The following is a 19401-nucleotide window of genomic DNA, read 5'->3' as shown; positions in this document are numbered from 1 at the left end:
ACACCGAGGAGGCAGCGGGGGTCAGGGCTGGGGACTCAGCTCTGGTGGGTGCGAACCGCTTTGGGTTCCCGCTTCAGACCTTCAGTCTTTTAGGGTTGCTGTGGGATCAAGGCGACGGCCGCCCGCCGGGAGGACTAGATAAACGGCAGGTCTCCTGTCACCCTTATCGCTGCGAGAGCATCCCTGCCGCACGGGGCCCTGCACGGAGAACGCAGCGAGGATGCTCCCCGCAGGCCCAGGGCGCCGGCGCGTTCTGCGCACGCACCACGCTCCTCTTCTTCCACATGTTGGGACTTAAAACAACAATAACAAAAAAACCCTTTTTACTTAAAAAACAGCCCACTTCACTGAAGTGTGATTGACCTACAGAAAGCCTACGCATTTTACACATGCGACTTGGTGAGTCTGGGTAAGCGCTCGAGGGACCCACGGCCACATGGCGGCACAAGCGGAGCCCTCGGCTGCAGGTCCCCCTCCTTCCTCCTCTATTATCCCCGCGACACTACCGCCCGCAGCGGCCACGGGGCATGCGCGACCCTCGTCCCCTGGGCTCGGTCCTCGCACGCGGTGTCCCCCGGGCGTCGTTCCCAGCGCGGCCAGCAGGGGGCGCTGCGGGGTCACTCACCCTGCGCTGTGGCCGCGGAGCTACAAGCTGGGGTCCCCGGGGCGTCGTTCCCAGCGCGGCCGGCAGGGGGCGCTGCGGGATCACCCTGCGCGGTGCCGCCGAGCTACAAGCTCCGACTCCTCCTGGCTGCTGGGGCCGCAGGGGAACAACCGACAGGAAACAGGAACAACCTTTTGTCTGCAGCGGGACACACACAAAAACTTGATACTGGACAAACTTTAGGCATTTTTGAGATCCTGCAAAATCGTGTATGGGATTTGAAAAAACACAGCAAGCGCAACAGAGAGCATGCGTTCTTTGAAACCGACCGGGGATTTTTCTGCAAGCACCATCTGAAAAATCAAAGTGCAACTTGGTGCTCGCTTTAGGCATCACGCGGGACCCCGAAAAGCCAAGAGATGGGCGCCCGGTGTCGAGGAGCTGGGGTCCCCGTGACCTCCCGGGCACTCAAGTCTCTGCTGGGAGCAGAGGTGTGAGGCCTTTCCCTTGGCCAGTGTCATTAGGAGCCACTTTGCTGTTTTTTTTTTTTTAAACAGGTCAGCTTTTAATGAGGCAATAATGGCTTTATTTATAATCCTTGGGTGAAAAATGGCAATTGGAGACGACGTTTCACCACCCAGGCGGTCCGCACCCCAGACTGGCACCTGCTAGGGTGACAGAAATTGAGCTCCGTTTTGGCCGGCAGATGTTCTTTCCCCTACTGCTCTCGAGTTTCTCTGTGTGTGATTTCTTTCCTTGGCTTCAGAGTCGGAACGACACATTCAAAATGCAAATACAAGGACGTGGACGGCAGGCCAGGCCCACAAAGTGTAAAATCACCGTGTGGGCTGAAAGCCTAGTGCGAGTGGAGGATGCCGCGGCCCCGGTACCAACAGGACGCCTGTAAATGAGTATCTGCTGCACAGCCCGATGCAACCACTAACTTCTCAAGATCACTGTGGGCGTGTAAACTGATTTGTGATTGTTTGAAGGTCCATTTCCTTCCGATATTTAAATATCTTCAGGTAGCCTCAGGTAAGGGAATAGTGAGTCTTTCAGCTCGTTTGTGTACTCAGGTGTATGTGAGTTCTTCAAAGTCACGAAGGGAACCAGTGGTGGGAGCTCTGGCGTCTGTCTGCTTTCATCCTTTCTTCATGCTGGTCATGTTAACTTGCAGCTTCTTGGGGTTTTTTTTCTTCTTCCAGACTCCTGTCCCAGCTGAACTGTATGTAAGTGACTAGAGCCTATGCTCACAGAGGGCCATAAAATCCTTTTAATATTCATTTGAAGGTACGAGCTCTTGGACCACAAAGGTCCCTTCTTCTGGTCCCGTCTTCGTGCCCGGGCTTGCTCGGGGCCTTGGCATCCTGCCCTGGAAGCAAGGCCTATAGGCCAAACAAAACCCTCATTTTCAGTGCTTGGAACAACGGTCAATTCTTTAATGTAATTACTTAGAACAAATTAAGAGTTTAGATCCAGGAGCCTTGGGGCACTCAAAGATTATGGAGAATAAGGGGGTGGGGAATGGGTTAAGATGCCCCTGGGCCGTGAAAAGCCACACATCACAGAGGCCGGGTGTGATTTTCATAGATATGAGAGAGCCTTTGTCAAGTGGCCCCACGAGATCTTCAGGGCAGGAAAAGGTAGGAGCCTGTATTCCACACAGGCTGTGTCTTGGATGGGCCACCCTCTTCTAAATATAGCTAGCTGCTGCTTTTTAAAAAATGTGTGACTTCTTAAATACTTTCCCCTTTGCAGCACTTTAGTTTCTTTCTTTCTTTCTTTTTTTTTTTTTTTTTAAGATTTTATTTATTTATTCATGAGGACCCAGAGAGAGGCAGAGACCCAGGCAGAGGGAGAAGCAGGCTCCCTGCGGGGAGCCCAATGTGGGACTCAATCCCGGGACCCCGGGGTCATGCCCTGGGCTGAAGGCAGGCACTCAACTGCTGAGCCCCCCCCGGGGCCTGCAGCACCTTAGTTTCTTAAGCTGCTGGAGAGTAAAGGGTTGTTGCTGCATCATCCCCCGAAGCCCCAGGGCCCCGGTGTAAAGCGGGAAGACGGCAACCATCAACCATCAACTAGAGGTGGAAGGAGGCAAAGGCACATCCCAGACACTCCAAAGAGCGTCTGTAACTTCCTTCAGGACAGGAAGTGTCCCTTGAGCCACTGCCACTGGGCACGTGTGAGAACAGGATTCGAGTGACTCGAGGGGGAGGACACGCTGTGGGGCGGTCACACTAGCGCTCTGGGCTCTCCTCTCCGCTCGGCTCAGGAGGGAACCAGGAAAGCCGGCCTTGCACCTGCCAGCTCACTGATCAGCAAGACAATGCCCGAGCAGTGCTCCCGCCACCACCACCGGCCTCCTGCCACCGCCACCGGAACCTGCCCCCAGACTGCTCAGGGCCCGGCCCCAGGCCTCCAGCGCTGCAGAAGCAGGAATCCAGCCCAACTCCAGTCTCTGCCCTTAACTGTTTAACTGCTAAAAATAAGACACTATGTGGCTATAAAAGACTGGAACCCAAATGCCAAACATCACTGTCTTCCAAATGGCAAGTTTGTGGTTAATTTTTTTCTTTTACTTTCCTGGGTTTCCTCCACATTACTACTATGTGTTGCTTTCATAATCAGAGAAAAAATAATAAATGCTGCTTTAAAAGTCTAACCCTAACGTGTGTCCCCGTGAAGGTGACTGTGCTGGGCCCCAGAGGCCCCAGCCCGCATAGCTCCGTGGGCCGGCGGCAGCTCCGAAGCACCCTCGGTGTCCCTGCAAGCCGGCCCGCACCGTTGGACGGGGGCATGGGGTGAGGGATGGGGTGCTCCTGCTGCAAGGACTCCGAGGGGGACTTCAGCAGGATGCGGGCTCGGCTCGGAAAGGACACAAATACACGTCCACGCACGATTTTCTATTAAAAGTCATCATGCAGGGGCGCCTGCAAGGCCCCGGCAGTTGAGCCACTGCCTCTCGGTTTCAGCTCAGGTCGTGATCTCAGGGGCATGGGATCCAGCCCTCACCCCTCCCGGCCACCCCCCTGCCTCGCACACCCTCTCTCTCAAATCAATCAATCTGGAAAAAAGTCATAATCCATTTTTTCCATATAGATAAGCCACGAACAACTGGAATTTGAAATTAAAAAGTAATACGATAACCCAGAGTAACTCACAAAAACGCCCGAAACCCCTATCATGTGTGTAGGAAGCAACTGAAGTTTTAAAATACGACACGGTCACATTTCAAGAATATTCTCAAGGTTTATCACAAGAAACACTTAACACGAATACAGTTAAAAAGACAAATACAGAAGGTGGCAAATCAAAATTTAGAAAACGGTCTGTTCAGACTTCTTGTTTGTTCCCAGAGAAAGACACTGACTTACCCGATGCGGAGAGCTTCTTGCACCGACTGCCTTGCTCTTCAGTTTTCCTTGTTTTTTTTTTTTTTTTTTTAAGGTAAGAGGTGTGCTGGTAGGAGCTGAGGTCTCATTTCTCTAGGTTTGATTCTCTGTTAGAGGAAGTGTCGAAGGGGGCCCTGCGCCCATGGCCTCACTCCTCCAGGGAGACTAGACACCCCCCCGCCCAGCTGCTGGGGGTACGGGCAGCAGGAGGCCCTGGGCCCCTGTCCCTGGAGGGCTGAGGACTCTGTGGGATCAGGCCACTGGACCCAGGCCTTGGTCCCTCTCCTGGGGAGCCTGTACTGGGGAACTGGCCCAGGCAGCCTCATACAACCGGGCCTTCTCACTTTTCCTGGGGGCAACTCTGAGGGGTGTTTCGGCTCCAGCCAGGGCCTCAGCTGAGAGGCATCCCCGAGAAGCCCCCGCTCCTTCCGCTGGTGTTGATCCCAGGACGAGTGCAGCCAGGGGAGTCTGTCCCTGGCTCTGTGGCCATTTCCCCGCGGGAACCTGACACAGGAGGGAGAGCACCGGGCCTCCCTGCTGCACCGATTCTGCAGGCCACAGCCTTGACGACCGGCGGACATGACCCGAGGAAGGAAGGCAGTGCCATTTTCCTCACACAGATTCAGGAAGTGGATCAAAGAACAAAGAAGACACTTGGAAGGCGGGCAGGGCAGGGACGGGTGTGTGTGAAGTTCGGGTGGGGCCTCGGGGGGACCACAGGAGGCTGGACGGCAGCTGCCTGGCCCACTGTCTGCTCTAATCCCCTGAGCTGTCCTATCCCTGGTACCGTGGTCGCACTGTGTTAATTAAATCATTCTCATTAATTCAGCCCGAGTGTAAATTAGGAAGGAATGAAGATAAATTAGGTTTGAAGGCAGCTAATACATTTAACCCCATGCTGCTTATTTTGCAGCCAAACAAAATAACGTTGTTAAGGGAGATAACAAGGCCAAAGCCTTGGGCACAGCTTCTTAATAGCATTAAAAATGAGACCTTGGTTTGGTGTCACAAGGCAGAGGCGAAGACCAGCTCCCAGGGGTCCCCGGGACCGGCCTAACATCTTGAGTCAGGTGGTGGCCATCGTGCGACACGGACCCACAGCACTTCTTGACTTGCTTGCACCTCAAGACATCGGCCACGTGTCCGGCTGTCCGGCTTGGTCACAGCGCTGTCTAGAGACCTCTTCCTGTGCACGCTCACGACCTGCTCACCCTGTCACCCTGCGAGGAAGTGATAAGAGTCACTTTAGGACTGGCTAGCTGTGGGCGACGCTGGGCAGTTACAGTTTGAGTCGCTGTGACGGGAAGCACACTAACAGTAGGAGTGCACACGGGCCTGAAAGCCTGTCACACGTTGGCTCAAGGAAACCAGCGCGGTTTGTAGGTCATGGAGAGCACGCACCTTTCCCCCAAGATGCCAGTTTAGTCCCCATATCCCTCAGCAGGAAGAGATTTTCCACGTTTATGGCCTCCAGAAGCTAATTTCTCTCCCTTGCCTCCCATCGCTTATCTCCCTGAGGCAGACGAAGCAAACGTGTAAGGTCACTGAATACATTTCAAGATTTCCCAAAGCTACAACTTTTTTCCCCCCTTCTCTTCTCTCAAAGCCCAGAAAGATGGCAACGTGAGAGCAGACCAGGAAAAGGGCATCAGGAGCGATGGATGAGGAGCGAACGTGCTGAGCATCCCTGCGGCTTAGCAAGGTCCCGCAAGGAGCAGTGAACGCTGCTGTCCCCGTGGTCAGGGACACTCCGGTGTCCGGGTGGTGGAGATGTGAGTCGGATGCCCTGTTCCTGACTCAGGGGCTCCCGGAGACAAAATCCCCCCGACCAGCGAGCTGGGACGGTGTTTTATTTCTCAGCAGAATCCTCTAGGTGCAGCTCCCCGGAAGTTTAGGAAAGAAATACTTCCTCCTAGAAGGACAAAGTGTTGATCTCTTCGTTTACACAGAACTTCCCCCAGAGGAAGCCCCGAATACCTGGCCTCCCAAGGCCCCACCGGGCCCAGGGCGCTTCCCCAGAGACGGGCCTGAAAGGCAGATGCGCGCTGGCTGCACAGAACCGGGTCCTCGGCCTCGTCCTCGGCCCCACACATCGGGCCTCCCGGGCATCCCCATCCCGTGTCCCCCAGCACAGGGCGCCCTGCGGGGGCCGCTCCTCTCCCGGCCGAGCCCCAGAGCCGCTGCCAGGATTCTCACCCAGGACCCAGCCCGCCGTCCCCTCCTTTGGGGGCTCCGCACGCAAAATAACACAAAACAGGCTCCAAGACCCCTGGGGAGGCTGCCGGCCGATGCGGACCAGGGCTTCAGAGGGCCCTGCGCTCCTTGGCGGGGCCGGGGTGGAAAGTAAAGTGGGGTCGGGAGATCCCACCGGCTCGGGGAGGGCCGCGTGGGGAGGGCCGCGTCTGGGGCGCAGCGGGGCCTCAGCAGCTTGAACCACTTTTGCACCTGGTCGTGGGAGGGAAGGGGGTGGGTGGGTGGGAGGGGGTGGGAGGGCCCCGGGGCCGGTGGGAGGAGTGGGGGCGGGTGGGAGGGTGTGGGGGGGCCCGGCAGGTGGGGGGGGTCCGGGGACGCCTTGCGGAGCTGCAGACCCGCGCCTGCCCCGCGGCCTGGAGCTGGGCCTCGGCTCCTGCCACTCGTGTAGTAACCCCGAGCAGCCGTGGGCCGCGGGCAGCCCCGGCCTCGCTGCGAGGATCGCGCGCGGCCGCGCGGGGGCGCTCGCCTTGCGGGTCACGGGTCCCGTCGGGGCCTCCGCGCCGCACCACGGGCTCCGGGGCTCGGGGCTGCTCCGGGCGGGGCGGGCGGCGTGGCCGCGGCTGCGAGCGGGTCGCGGGGACTCCGGCCGCGGTCGGCTGCGGAGCACGTGGTGCGCGCCCGGCGGCTCCCCCGGCGGCTCCCCCGGCGGCTCCCCCTGCGCCCGGAGCGCCCCGAGAGCCCCGCACAGTGCGGCCGCCGGAGCCCCGGGTGGGTACCGAGGTCGCGCCCCCCGCCCCCCGGCCCTCCAGGTGCCCCGCGTCCCCCTCCCCCGGGCGTCCCTCTCCCCCCTCTCCCGGGCGCACCCTGGGCTCCGGCCGCGCCAGGCCTCCCCCCGCGGCCCCGGGGAGCGCAGCTGCGAGCTGCGGGGCCGCTTTGTCTCCCCCCGCCCCCGCCCCCGCCCCCGCCCCCGCTTCCTCTCCCGGCGCGCTCGGCTCGGCCCCCCCCTCCCCCTCCTCCCCCTCCCCTCCCTTCCTCCTCCTCCTCCTCCTCCTCCTCCGCCCCGGCGGCCGGCATTCACTGGCTTCCTCCCTCGCCGGGTGTCACTCCGGCATCCGCGCCCTCCCCCCTCCCCCTCCCTCCGCCCCGCCCCGCCCCGCCCCTCCCCTCCCCTCCCCGCCGCTTATAGGCGGGCGCGCGGCCGCGGGGCGCACACTGCTCGCAGCCGGATAGGAGGCGGCGCGGCCCAGGCGCTGCGCACCCCGAGTCCAGCCGCCGGCGCTGCGCCCCCCGCGCCCCCCGCGCCCCCGCGCCCCCGCGCCCGTGACCCAGGCGAGGACCCGGCTGGCCGCGCGCCGCCGCCGTAAGTTCGCCCCCGCCCCGCGGACCTGTTGCCGCGGCCGCGGGGCTGTGCGCCCGGAGCTCGGGGGGTCGGGGGGGTCGGGGTCGGGGGTCCTGCCCCGGGGTCCCTCGCGGCCCGCGCAGGTGGCGCCCCCAGGCCGGAGCGCGGGGTGTGGGCACTGGGGGGCGCGGGGTGTGGGCGCGGGGGGCGCGGGGTGTGGGCGCGGGGCCTGGGCACTGGGGGGCGCGCACCCGCCCGTGAGGGCGCCCTCCCCGCGGGGAATGAACGGGGCCTCGCCCGGGACCGGCGTCCGCTCCGCAGCCGCGCGTGGCCGTGGGCGCCCCCAAGGCGCGGGTCGCCGGCTGAGGCCTCGCGCCGCCTGCAGGTCCGCCCCGGGGCCGGGCGGGTCCCCGGTGTCCCGGCCGCGATGCCCGCGATGCCCGATGCCCGGGCCGTGGCCGGTCCGCAGGCGGGGAGCCGCGCCCGAGCCGGGAGCCCCGAGTGACCCCAGGTCACTGTGCAGAAGCCCCCTCGATGCTGGGGCACCGGCAGCCCTTGCCCCGTGTCCTCTGCGGACGCGGGTGAAGTGTGCGTGTGCATTTGGGGGAGGCTGTCTCCCCGGCACGCAAATATTATTCCTCTGGGGGCTTAAGAAATGCCAGAGGAGGATTCCTTTTCGCCCGAAGGTGTGTTCAGGGACTGCCTAAAGGGCTCCTGCCGATATTTTGATGTCTGCATAGCTTCAAACCGGAAGGCAAGTTGTGTCCCTTGGGTCTCTAAGTTTTCCTTTCATTTTAAGCAAATATTGCCGCGAGAAGGTTGGATTTCGCCCATGACACGCTTCTCTATCGGGGCGGTGTCCAGGATGACAGGCTAACCAGCCTCTCTTCCTCCTGGTTTTGTGGGACAACCTGCAAAGTACAGGAGCTCAGACACAGGGTGCATAGGGATGCAGATCCTGTATCCTGAGGTCTTCTTAACAAACTGTTTCAGTGTAAGCCAGGCCGCCCCCCCCCCCCCTCAGTGAATGTTGTTTCACTCTGTCTGGAGTTCGATGCTCTGGGAAACATGTTCTGGGCCCCACTGTGGTTCACACTCTCTGCGGGCACTTTGGTGCTCACGTGCCCTGTGCCAGGAGCCTCATGCTTCAGTTAGAGGCGTGTCCTCTCTTAGCTTGAGACAAGGCAGCTTTGGAGAGAAGCAGCTCGGGAGGGAAGCGTTAGCTTGAAAAAGAAAGCAGAACTCATTTGGAGTGATTGAAGTTTCTAGGTAAGACATCAGAGGATATAAAAGACCTCTTGTGAGGTTTAGGCTTAAAATCTTCCTCGAGTACCTCAGATTGAATGTATGACTTCACAGCTCTCAAGGTGGGGTGTCAGGGATGCTAATAGGTGCGCTAAGGCTTTGGAAACTTGGTGCACTCCCCTGGTGTCAGGTCGACGGTTCTGGGCCTCGTAAACACACACCGGACGGTAGAGGCCTTGTCTGAGATAAGGGGGATGCCTGGCTCCTCACTGCCCGTCTATCTGTCCTGAAGTAGCCTGTCCTGAAGTAGCCGCAGTGGACACTGGTGTTGTCTTCTAAGGACATTGTTACTTACTTTCTTCCACTAAAGCCATGTTTACTCCTAATGAAAAGTTACATTCCCCAAATAAAAGAAAACAAGTTGCATCACCTAATGTTGTGTGGCTAGTGTGTCACGGGCCCATCTGGCACCCGCCTTTGTTGTGCGCCGTGCTGTGCCACAGCTGGTCGGGAAGTGCCGCTTGGTATCTAGCCCTTGAATTTGTGGAGAGTCACTCATTTCTGTTTATTAGCAATTACTGCAATATAGATTGAAAAGAAATAACTAAGGGAATGTTGAAGGAAACAACAAGGAGGCCCGCTTGGAAGAACTAGCTGTTCTGAGTTTGGAACAGATACTGTAACTTATACAGTTTAGCCTCTTGGCATAAACAGCTTCCTTAGGAACCCTTTGACGGGCAGGTTCTTGAAGGCTTTATTCTTTTGAAGTAACAGAAGGATAGAAAAGAAAAAAAAAAAAAAAGCATGTGATTCAGTGTTTGAAGATGGGTGACAGGTATTTCCCAGATCCTGAACCTACAGCTGACTTACTGAGGAAAGCCAAAGACAGCATTAGATTTTGCTATGATTTCAGTAATTTGGAGGAAAGGACTTTACTTGGCAAATAAAGACAAGGGTGGCCCTAGCACAAGAGCACAAATGCGTGTGCTTTTGACTTACATAAAACAGTGTTTGCATTTTGAACCCCCCCTGCACGTGGCGGTGTTTGCAGGTCCGTGAGAATGAGCCTGGTGATGCACTCACTGTTCAATCCGAAGAGGGGGACGGATAGATCCTTTGTTCTCGCAACTGGTTTTCCAAGAATTGATATAAAGCAGGAAGAACAGAAAAACAGCAGTGATGAGTAGGCTGCTCAAAATATTCTTCCTTTTATGTGTGCAAATCCTCATTTTGGAAGCTGTCCAGAGCCAAGACACATGGGTGGTGATTGTGGCCAGAGTCTGTTCTGTGTTTTCACAAAAGCCTGCTAATCAATATATGGTAATGTTTATGTTGGTGCTGTTTGAGGGCCCTGTCCTGGTGGCGTTGTCGGCCAGAAGTTATTTGTAAGGTTTTAATAAAGATCTGATCTTGGAAGGAGTTGGCCTAAGCCTATGACCCTAATATTACGTCTCCCATGTACCGTGGTACACAGAGACACCGGCTCTTACTAAAGGAATTCTTGATGGAATTAATTAGTAGGTATTTGTTTTACACATGGCTTTATGTTGCATAGGGCATGAGAGCTGGTGCCCATGCCGGCGTTACGAGAGCTGGAAGGCTGGCATTCTAAGTGGCCTGCAGTGAATCAGCTGGACGAGGACCGGGAGCCCTGCGAGTCAGACCTCCCTCCTCTGGGGTTTTGCCGTCTTACATTCTCAAGGACTTCAGTCTCCTCAAAGTTGGCAGTCAGGTTTTCCAAGATGAACCTGCTTCCGAGCCGTGATTTTTTTTTTTTTTTTTTAAACAGTGCTCGAGCAGCTCAACAGCATTACAGGGAGATGCCTTGGCTGCTGGGTGGTGTCTGTGGCTCTGCGGGAAGGGCTGCCCATTACTGCAGGCTAACGGCAAAGCCCTGTGTTTTCTCCGGTCACAGCCATTTGTTTGCTTTGCTGTGCTGTTCTGAACGTCGAGAGCGTCCCCCGTTCAATGGCCTGTTTTGCTGTGTCTTGGTTTTAGGAGAGGAAACACAATGTCGGTCAGCGTGCACGAGAACCGCAAGTCCAGGGCCAGCTCCGGCTCCATCAACATCTACCTGTTCCACAAGTCTTCCTACGCCGACAGCGTCCTCACGCATCTGAACCTTCTGCGCCAGCAGCGCCTCTTCACCGACGTCCTCCTCCACGCGGGGAACAGGACCTTCCCCTGCCACCGGGCCGTGCTGGCCGCGTGCAGCCGCTACTTTGAGGCCATGTTCAGCGGCGGCCTGAAGGAGAGCCAGGACAGCGAGGTCAACTTCGACAACTCCATCCACCCGGAGGTCCTGGAGCTGCTCCTTGACTACGCCTACTCCTCGCGGGTCATCATCAATGAAGAAAACGCAGAGTCGCTCCTGGAAGCCGGCGACATGCTGGAGTTTCAGGACATCCGGGATGCGTGCGCCGAGTTCCTAGAAAAGAATCTGCATCCCACCAACTGCCTGGGCATGCTGCTGCTCTCCGACGCACACCAGTGCACGAAGCTCTATGAACTCTCCTGGCGAATGTGTCTCAGCAATTTCCAGACCATCAGGAAGAACGAAGATTTCCTCCAGCTGCCCCAGGACATGGTGGTGCAGCTCTTGTCCAGCGAAGAGCTGGAGACAGAAGATGAAAGGCTCGTGTACGAGTCTGCAATTAACTGGATCAGCTACGACCTGAAGAAGCGCTACTGCTACCTCCCAGAGCTGCTGCAGACGGTGAGGCTGGCCCTCCTCCCCGCCATTTACCTCATGGAGAACGTGGCCATGGAGGAACTCATTACCAAGCAGAGAAAGAGCAAGGAGATAGTGGAAGAGGCCATCAGGTGCAAACTAAAAATCCTGCAGAACGATGGCGTGGTGACCAGCCTCTGTGCCCGGCCTCGGAAAACCGGCCACGCTCTGTTCCTCTTGGGAGGGCAGACCTTCATGTGCGATAAGCTGTATCTGGTAGACCAGAAGGCCAAAGAGATCATCCCCAAGGCCGACATCCCCAGCCCAAGAAAAGAATTCAGCGCGTGTGCAATTGGCTGCAAAGTATACATCACCGGGGGCCGGGGGTCTGAGAACGGAGTCTCGAAAGACGTCTGGGTGTATGATACCCTGCACGAGGAGTGGTCCAAAGCCGCCCCCATGTTGGTGGCCAGGTTTGGCCACGGCTCTGCCGAACTGAAGCACTGCCTGTATGTGGTCGGGGGGCACACGGCCGCAACGGGCTGCCTCCCGGCCTCCCCCTCCGTCTCTCTAAAGCAAGTAGAACACTATGACCCCACGACCAACAAGTGGACCATGGTGGCCCCACTCCGAGAAGGTGTCAGCAACGCGGCGGTGGTGAGCGCCAAGCTCAAGCTGTTCGCTTTCGGAGGTACCAGCGTCAGTCATGACAAGCTCCCTAAGGTTCAGTGTTACGATCAGTGTGAGAACAGGTGGACGGTGCCCGCCACCTGCCCCCAGCCCTGGCGTTACACGGCTGCAGCTGTGCTGGGCAACCAGATCTTCATCATGGGTGGGGACACCGAGTTCTCGGCCTGCTCCGCCTACAAATTCAACAGCGAGACGTACCAGTGGACCAAGGTGGGAGACGTGACCGCAAAGCGCATGAGCTGCCACGCTGTGGCCTCCGGAAACAAACTCTACGTGGTCGGGGGATACTTTGGCATCCAGCGGTGCAAGACTCTGGACTGCTACGACCCCACGTTAGATGTGTGGAACAGCATAACCACGGTCCCGTACTCGCTGATCCCCACTGCGTTCGTCAGCACCTGGAAGCACCTGCCTTCCTAAGCGCGGCGCCCTTCGGGGGATGAGCGTGAGGTAAGGAGTGGTCCCGGGTGAGTATGCGGGGAATTGAGCGGCGCGAGTCCCTCCAAGAGTGAGAGTGACCGGTGCAGAGGTAGTCCCCGAACTATTCAAGTCAAACACCCTGCTCCCCAGAATGGAAAGCACCGGGGTCGACCGCAGCTGCCCGGCCCTGCCCCTAACTGGAGCCGGGGGTCCCAGCCTTGGCTGAGCCCCCGCGTCTCCCAACCAGCATCTCAAAACTGCCCGTCCCAGAGGTGGGATCTGGGACGGGCATCGCCAGGGGGTTCTCTCATGATGCTGTTGTGCGGCCCAGTTGGGAGCCCCTGCCTTGTGCCTTAGGTTAATAATGCCAGCCAGGCTCTGCTGGGCCTCCCTGCACACCTGGGGCCGGGGGCTCCGTGGGTCACTTCGTCTGATCCTGACAACAGCCTTGCGAGATACTATTCCTAGAGCACTGTAGGGATGGGAACAACCGGTGCACAGAGGTTGAGCGACTTGCCCAAAGTCCTAGAGCTTCGTAGGTGGAGGAGCGGGTCGAGAAACCAACCCGGGGGCTCAGGCTCCAGAGTGGAAGCGCTTGAGCGTTTGCTGAACTGCTTCTTAACAAACTTGAGCTTCCTACGGGTTATCACCCCAGGAGATATTGGTTGATACTCAAATTTCGATTCCTCAATGCTTTCTGGAATGAAGGAGGGTGTAAGAACCGGAATGCTTAAGTTTTTTTCCTAGTTTGTTTTCTCTCCAATTATTTATCGCTTATTTAAAAATTTTTTCCTCAACAAAAAAAATAGCCCCCTTTAGGGCATTTATTAACTTCAGAAGGAAACCGGGGTCTCTGCTCGTAAAAGGTTACACCTGCGTTGTTTAAATTTGTCTGATGCGTGGACACACTGAGCCATCCAGACTGCCTTACACTGCAGCCTTTCAGAGTTAATCAGACAGGCTGACCCTTTTGTCAGGGCGAACAAAAGTCGTCTTTCTGTGTCATATATCTGAGTCCATAATGGTCGTCTTGTGTGCTTAAGAGTATATAATACTCTTGGCTCAAATAATTAATAGGCCGACGCAGTTCAGTGTTCGCGAAGCTAATGGCCGCTTTGCTGCCGTTAAGCATCCTTGCTCTTGGCCCCAGGAAGCACTTAAGCATGTCTTGAGGGCAGCACGAGCACGTGGAACGTGTTGATTGGCTTTGGTAATTCGCGGGCTTGTTATTAATAATAAGAGAATAAAGTTAAAACTCTGCTTTGGAGGAAGCACAACGAAAACTAACCCATTGCCTGGGAAGCTTTGGCTCTGTGATCCGAGTATGTGTCACACTTTTCTTTTTTCTGCCTTTTTTTTTTTTTAAGACTTATTTATTTATTTATGATAGACATAGAGAGAGAGACAGAGACACAGGCAGAGGGAGAGGCAGGCTCCATGCAGGGAGCTGGATGCAGGACTCGATCCCGGGACTCCAGGATCACGCCCTGGGCTGAAGGTGGCGCTAAACCGCTGAGCCACCCGGGGATTCCCTGTGTCATACTTTTTCAAGAGGACTTTCAGAGGGGAAAACGGAAATCTAGGGATCTTTGTGAGCTGAGCAAAGAGGGATTTCGACTCATTGGTCTTTCCTTTCCACCTTTCTTATAGCTCATTTTCGAACATCACTAAAATTGGCCTCATTTTGACAATGAATCTTTGTTTTTGTTTTTGTTTTTTCCATTGGTTCAGTTGTCTCCTCCAGCCTGTTAGAGTTAGCACAGCTTGCTAATAGGATGTAACCTTGGAATGAAACTCCTTCAGAGGAGCTGGAACAGTCAGAAACCTCCTGTGGGGAGTGACTGTGCTGACGGCGTCCCACACCAAACTGGTTTTTGCAGCCTTGCTGGCATCTCAGTAATCCTGAGTAAACAAATGCTCTGAACGTGGTTATTTCATCTGCGATATGAGTGCATGACTCACCTCTAAAGCAGGTTTAAAGAACCTTCTGGGCAAAAGCATCAATTAAAAGCACACTGAGTTCGGTGTTAGCCCAGAACTGACTATATTTGCAGAGGAGAGCCAAGCCCTTGGCGCGATGGTGGCCGTGGACAGGCTGGCATCTTTGGACTGAAGGAAGGAAGGAAGGAGGAAGGAAGCCGAGGCAGGGAAAGACCACGGTGCATCCCGGTCTGGGTTCCCGGGGTGCCGTCTGGAACCCTCTGGACTCAGACCCCTCCTTTGTCCCGTGACTGTGCTGCACTAGGGCTTCTGCAAGCTCTGTCCCCACTCAGGCCCGGGCTCGTTGATAAATGAGGGAAGAAAAGGGGAGAGAACACGCTGCCCAGCATCTGGCCCATGTTAAGTGTTCGACACTCTTAGGTTTCTTCCCTTCTTCAGCTGAGACCTCGGCCTGCCACGGAATTAGCTTCGCGTGTGGTGGGGAAGTGCGGTTCCTCTGACTGCCACCCACTTGTTACCTCTAGTCTTCGTTTTTTTTAGTGCCTCCCCACGCAGCCCAGGGGATGTTGTCTGGTGCTCGAATTCGCCCCATCCTGGCTATTTGATCCTAATCACATACTTCTGGGCCCTGGGAACCGAGCAGATCAAGTGTTAGGTCGTAGGTGCAGCAGCCCCAGCCCCGGTGCCGCCCGTCGGAGTCCAGCCCCGAACAGGGCAGTTTGACAGGGTCGCATTGGCCTCTTTAAGGGCGGTGTGGGCCTCATCAAAGCCACCCTTGCGGTCTCCCATAGGGAGAATGTTGGTGTAAATTTCTGAAGTTTTCTACACACAATATAGTGTTAAAACACTTAAGCTGGATAGGGTGACTTAAAAGAGGTGCTGTGCAGGTTTCAGCCGTAAGCTGCAGAGACTTCCGGAACGTCTCTTTGATCTCAGACGTGGGTGCTAACCGAATTAATACGTGTTAACAAGAGGTTTCCCTGGGTCTAAAAGCTCATTCACCAGGGGGGATTTTAACTGTCTCCTGCTGCTGTGTCAGTGGGAAGGACAAGAAGGAAATCACTCTTGAGGACGCTCCCATTTTTGTGGTGCCGTGTGGCCCCAACCTGACGGCCCTCGGATTTCCCTGTGCTCTGCCTCTTCCCTTTTTTTAGAGTCCCCCCCCCCTCCGTTGGAGGATGCACTGCTGTGAACGCTGATACTGTTCCAGTTATCAAACGCGTCCTCTGGCCTGCTGGTGAGCCCTAGGTGCCCGAGGCGGGGCTGGGGGCGGACACAGGCCTGAGGAATGCCTCCGGAGCCTTGAGTCGCCGTCAGGAAGCTGCCAAAGGAACCAACTAATGAAATGAATCCGACTCTGAACACACAAAAGGGAGGAGAACTGCGAGTGACCGGCGGCCCCTCCTGAACGCCCTTTGTCTGCACTCGCAGCGGCGCCGGGCTGGGGGCCTGCGCGGGGCCTGGACGGGGTCTGTGGGCGGCTGGTGCGTGAGTGGGGGGCGGAGGCGGCTGCACTTACCCGTGGAAAATCAGGTCCACGGGATGGGCAGGGGCCGCGTGGGGAAGCTGGTCCCACGCAACGCGCAGGCCTGTGGCTCCACTTGATGCTCGTGCTCGCTTGACGGCGGTGGATCCCGCAGGTTGGCAGTCGTGCCTTGGCCGGCACGTCCCGAGTGTGGACAGGCTCCAGCCGTGGGCTGGGGCGGCCTGTGGTGTCGCTGGAAGGGAGCGAGATGGACTTGTGGCACTTGGACAGCAGAGATGTGCTTCGGTGGGCGGGTTACTGTGCCTTGTACAAGTGGGGGATCTGCACTCGGAGCCCTTTGCGGGGCGGCCAAGGGGGGCCTGCCCCTCAGGGGGCTGCACGGTGCTCTGCTCAGCCACAGACGAAGCAGGGGTGTTGGAAGCAGAAGCTGGCACCTCGGAGCCGCACCGTTGGCACACTTGTGCTCTGGCGCGGAGCGGAGACGGGCCGGTCCTCCCGGGGCCACGCTCGTGTGTGCACGCGGCTCGGGGACGCACCCGGTCTGTGCACGCTTGCTCGTGAACCTGTAGTCTGGGCTTGCACGAGCCAGTTGGCCAGCTCTGTCCTGATTGTCATGGTCTCTTTCCCTTTGGTGTCCAGGGTCCTAACGAGACTCTGTCTCTCCCCCTCCATTCTAGGTTGTTCCGTCGCTCGGTGAGACAGAAGGAGATTTGTACTTTGGAGACGCCAAAGGTAATGAAGAAAGAAGGAGGAGGAGGAGGAGGAGGAGGAGGAGTTGCTCCCGGACCCCAGAGCAACACCCCCACCTGTACATTCCCTGGCTGGACGTGGGGGGCGGGGCTCGCCAGGAGCCGCCGTTAACATGAACGAGTGAACCTGTGATCTAGTCCTTGTCCTGTAATTGTGGATTAATGTCCGCGTTAATCGGCCCCTCACGGGCGGAGGAAAGCCGGGCCTTTCCCTTGCTGTACTATATTCAGCTTTTGATTTCCATGGGCTCCACCATTTATGTGTAAAATTTGCAACGGTTGTCACCTCTCCGAGGAGCGAGCCCGAGCCTCCTGCCAGCTGCTGTCGCCCGGTGAGGCCCGGCTGCGGGCCCAGACGGAGGCCTGGCGCCCCGAGGCTCCGAACAACGCCGACGTTCGCGCATAGGTGTTCTTTCTCTATTTATAAGTGACTTTAAACTCTCCCTCGGCTGTTAAGAAACTTGTTATAGATTTAGCTATTTATTGTCCGACGCCTGCATGCTGAAACAATGCTTACGATTGTCTTCGCGTGTACGGGAGCGTGTGAATGGTTGTATGTTTTGCACAATTTCGTGGCTGTTGTGAAGTGCTTTGCTGCACGAAAATGAGAACTCGGGAGTTAAAATTTGGAGTTTAACTGGAGGGTGGGTTGGGACGGGGGGGTGGGTCGTAGATGTCAAGACAGGGAAGGAGTATAAGTCGGAAACGAATGACATCGTAGACGTAGAGAAAGCATGAAGGACACTTTTTTAAGACTCACGGACTTCTAACTAATGGGGTTTCATGGGCTCTGGTCATGCTGATGGCTCATGGGGTGGGGCACGTCTTCAGTTGACCGTGTTCCTTCCCATCTGATTCACCTACTTCCATCTCAGCTACTGAAATTTAGGAAGGACCAAGTCGCTCTGCAGTTTTTTTTTCCCCTTTGTGTAATAATCCTAAAATCCTGGAAAATTCTATGGACTAGTTCTGTATATAGGGCACAGGTAAAGGCATTGTCCAAAGTTTATTTATTTATTTATTACCCCGTGAGAATGCTTTGCCAAACCCACAGTTCAACAGGAAAAAGCTGAGCTGCCACAGACGTACATTAACTCCCTCGCCAGATCGGTTGGCCCTGGACTCATCGTTCCCTCTTCTTGATGTGCGATCCAGCAAGCGGTAGAAGTTTTCCGAGGCCACGTTCACGTTGGTACAATGTACACTTGCGTGCTCACCCTTGGGTAAGTCTCTAGAACAGAACTCTTCGGTGCACAAGAGTGACGCGTTTGGCCAGGTGAACACCGAAGAATGGCGAGCCGGTGGCCCCTGGTGAGGGGTTTCCCGGGACGGACGGTCGGGGACCTGTTGTGAATACATTCTTTGCTAGTTCGTGTGCTTGTTTACTAACTCGTGCCGTGGTAGGTATTAGTGCTAGACCCAGCTTGGTGCTTGCCCAGAGGTGCCTGGGGAACACCGGAGTTTGCAACTCGCACCGCTTTCGTCGATGTTTCTCACGTTGCTGTAGTTTTAGAAAATAGGGCTTTAGACTGATGATAACCTTCTACATCGTGAGTGTGTTTGCATTGTCTAGTGACCGATGAATCCTTAACATTTCTCTTTACCTGGACACTTCAGACTAACTGCACATGTCCGTTCGTGCCATGAATAAGTGGGCTACAGTTGGACCAGAATAAATGAGCCCTTGGAATGAAAGCGCCACAATACTCTTCCAGCAGTCAGTTCCCCGCTCCTGGATGTGTTCTAAGCAATGCAGATGTCCGATTGTGCCCCGGCGGCGGCGCGGCGGCGGCGGCGTCACATTGTGGCAGCCACGGCGCTCTAGTTTATGATGCAAATCTGCCGAGATGTGTGTGTCGCTGCGTGACTTCTGAAAGCAGGATGAATTTTCTGCAGCTGTTTCAAAGTTGTGGCGTGTCCTTGAATCCTCTATTAATTACTGTGTGCGAGCCGGAGGGAGCCGTGGCCGGGGTGGGCCTCCAGCCTGCAGGGAACTTTCTGGACTCCCGCTCTTTGAATTGATGTAGGCATTTGGGCTCGCTACTTGACCATTCTCACCCTGTGAAACGTCCCCCACTTTGAAGCAAATACGATTCACGGCGCAGCGCGCACAAAAACCTTGGCGTAAGACGGAGAAGGTTCTTCTTATTCTGTGGACTGGTTGCTGTGGAAACCGATAACAAAGGGCAGCCTTCCACTTCTGGTATAATTGTGTAGCCCCCTTTTCTCTGGGCTTGACACCTGTCTGAATAAGAGTGATTAGAGCTGAATAATATCCCTCGCTTGGCTATTGAATATGTGGTTCACGTACAGAACTCTGTGTAAGTTGAAGTGTTCATGTTCATGTGTGCTTGTCTGCTACTACGTTTTTGAAGTTTTGTAAAACTGTTGTTTTTTTTTTTTTCACAATGTGAAACTGAAGGTCAAATAAATTATTAGAGATTTTCTCTTCATTGTGTGTGTCTTTATTTTAACGCCACATGATTTAATCTACTGGAAACGTGTGCCTCTTGCAGTTTGATGAAAGTGAGGATCGTTTCACACGACGTGTTTCTTTCACTGTCCAGGCATGTCCATTCAGGAAAGCAGTTTTGCGTGTTGAGCTATTAAGATTTTTGGCCTTGTAGGATATTTCTTTCTTTCTTTCTTTTTTTTTTTTTTTTTGTAAGAT

General features: G+C 55.9%; 1 protein-coding gene and 2 long non-coding RNA genes across 3 annotated transcripts; 2 read left to right on the top strand and 1 right to left on the bottom strand.

Moving 5' to 3' along the window:
* Positions 1-726: 726 nt before the first annotated feature.
* Positions 727-3266, top strand: LOC140633000 (uncharacterized). The gene is made up of 2 exons (XR_012030634.1): positions 727-1639; positions 2407-3266. It is a non-coding gene; the product is annotated as an uncharacterized lncRNA (long non-coding RNA).
* A 573-nt stretch (positions 3267-3839) lies between these two features.
* On the bottom strand, positions 3840-6459 carry LOC140632999 (uncharacterized). Its single transcript, XR_012030633.1, has 2 exons — positions 5398-6459; positions 3840-5216 (listed from the first exon to the last, which is right to left on the bottom strand). It is a non-coding gene; the product is annotated as an uncharacterized lncRNA (long non-coding RNA).
* A 959-nt stretch (positions 6460-7418) lies between these two features.
* On the top strand, positions 7419-19183 carry ENC1 (ectodermal-neural cortex 1). Its single transcript, XM_072826818.1, has 3 exons — positions 7419-7549; positions 10772-12584; positions 16659-19183. Exon 2 carries the CDS (start codon positions 10785-10787, stop codon positions 12552-12554), a length of 1770 nt encoding a protein of 589 aa, XP_072682919.1. The 5' UTR covers positions 7419-7549; positions 10772-10784; the 3' UTR covers positions 12555-12584; positions 16659-19183.
* Positions 19184-19401: the final 218 nt, after the last annotated feature.

Source organism: Canis lupus, chromosome 5 (assembly GCF_048164855.1).
Source record: "Canis lupus baileyi chromosome 5, mCanLup2.hap1, whole genome shotgun sequence".
In the NCBI taxonomy this organism is placed as follows: Eukaryota; Metazoa; Chordata; class Mammalia; order Carnivora; family Canidae; genus Canis; species Canis lupus.
Note: the sequence above shows the minus strand (reverse complement) of the source record. Positions and strands in the feature narration are given on the sequence as shown.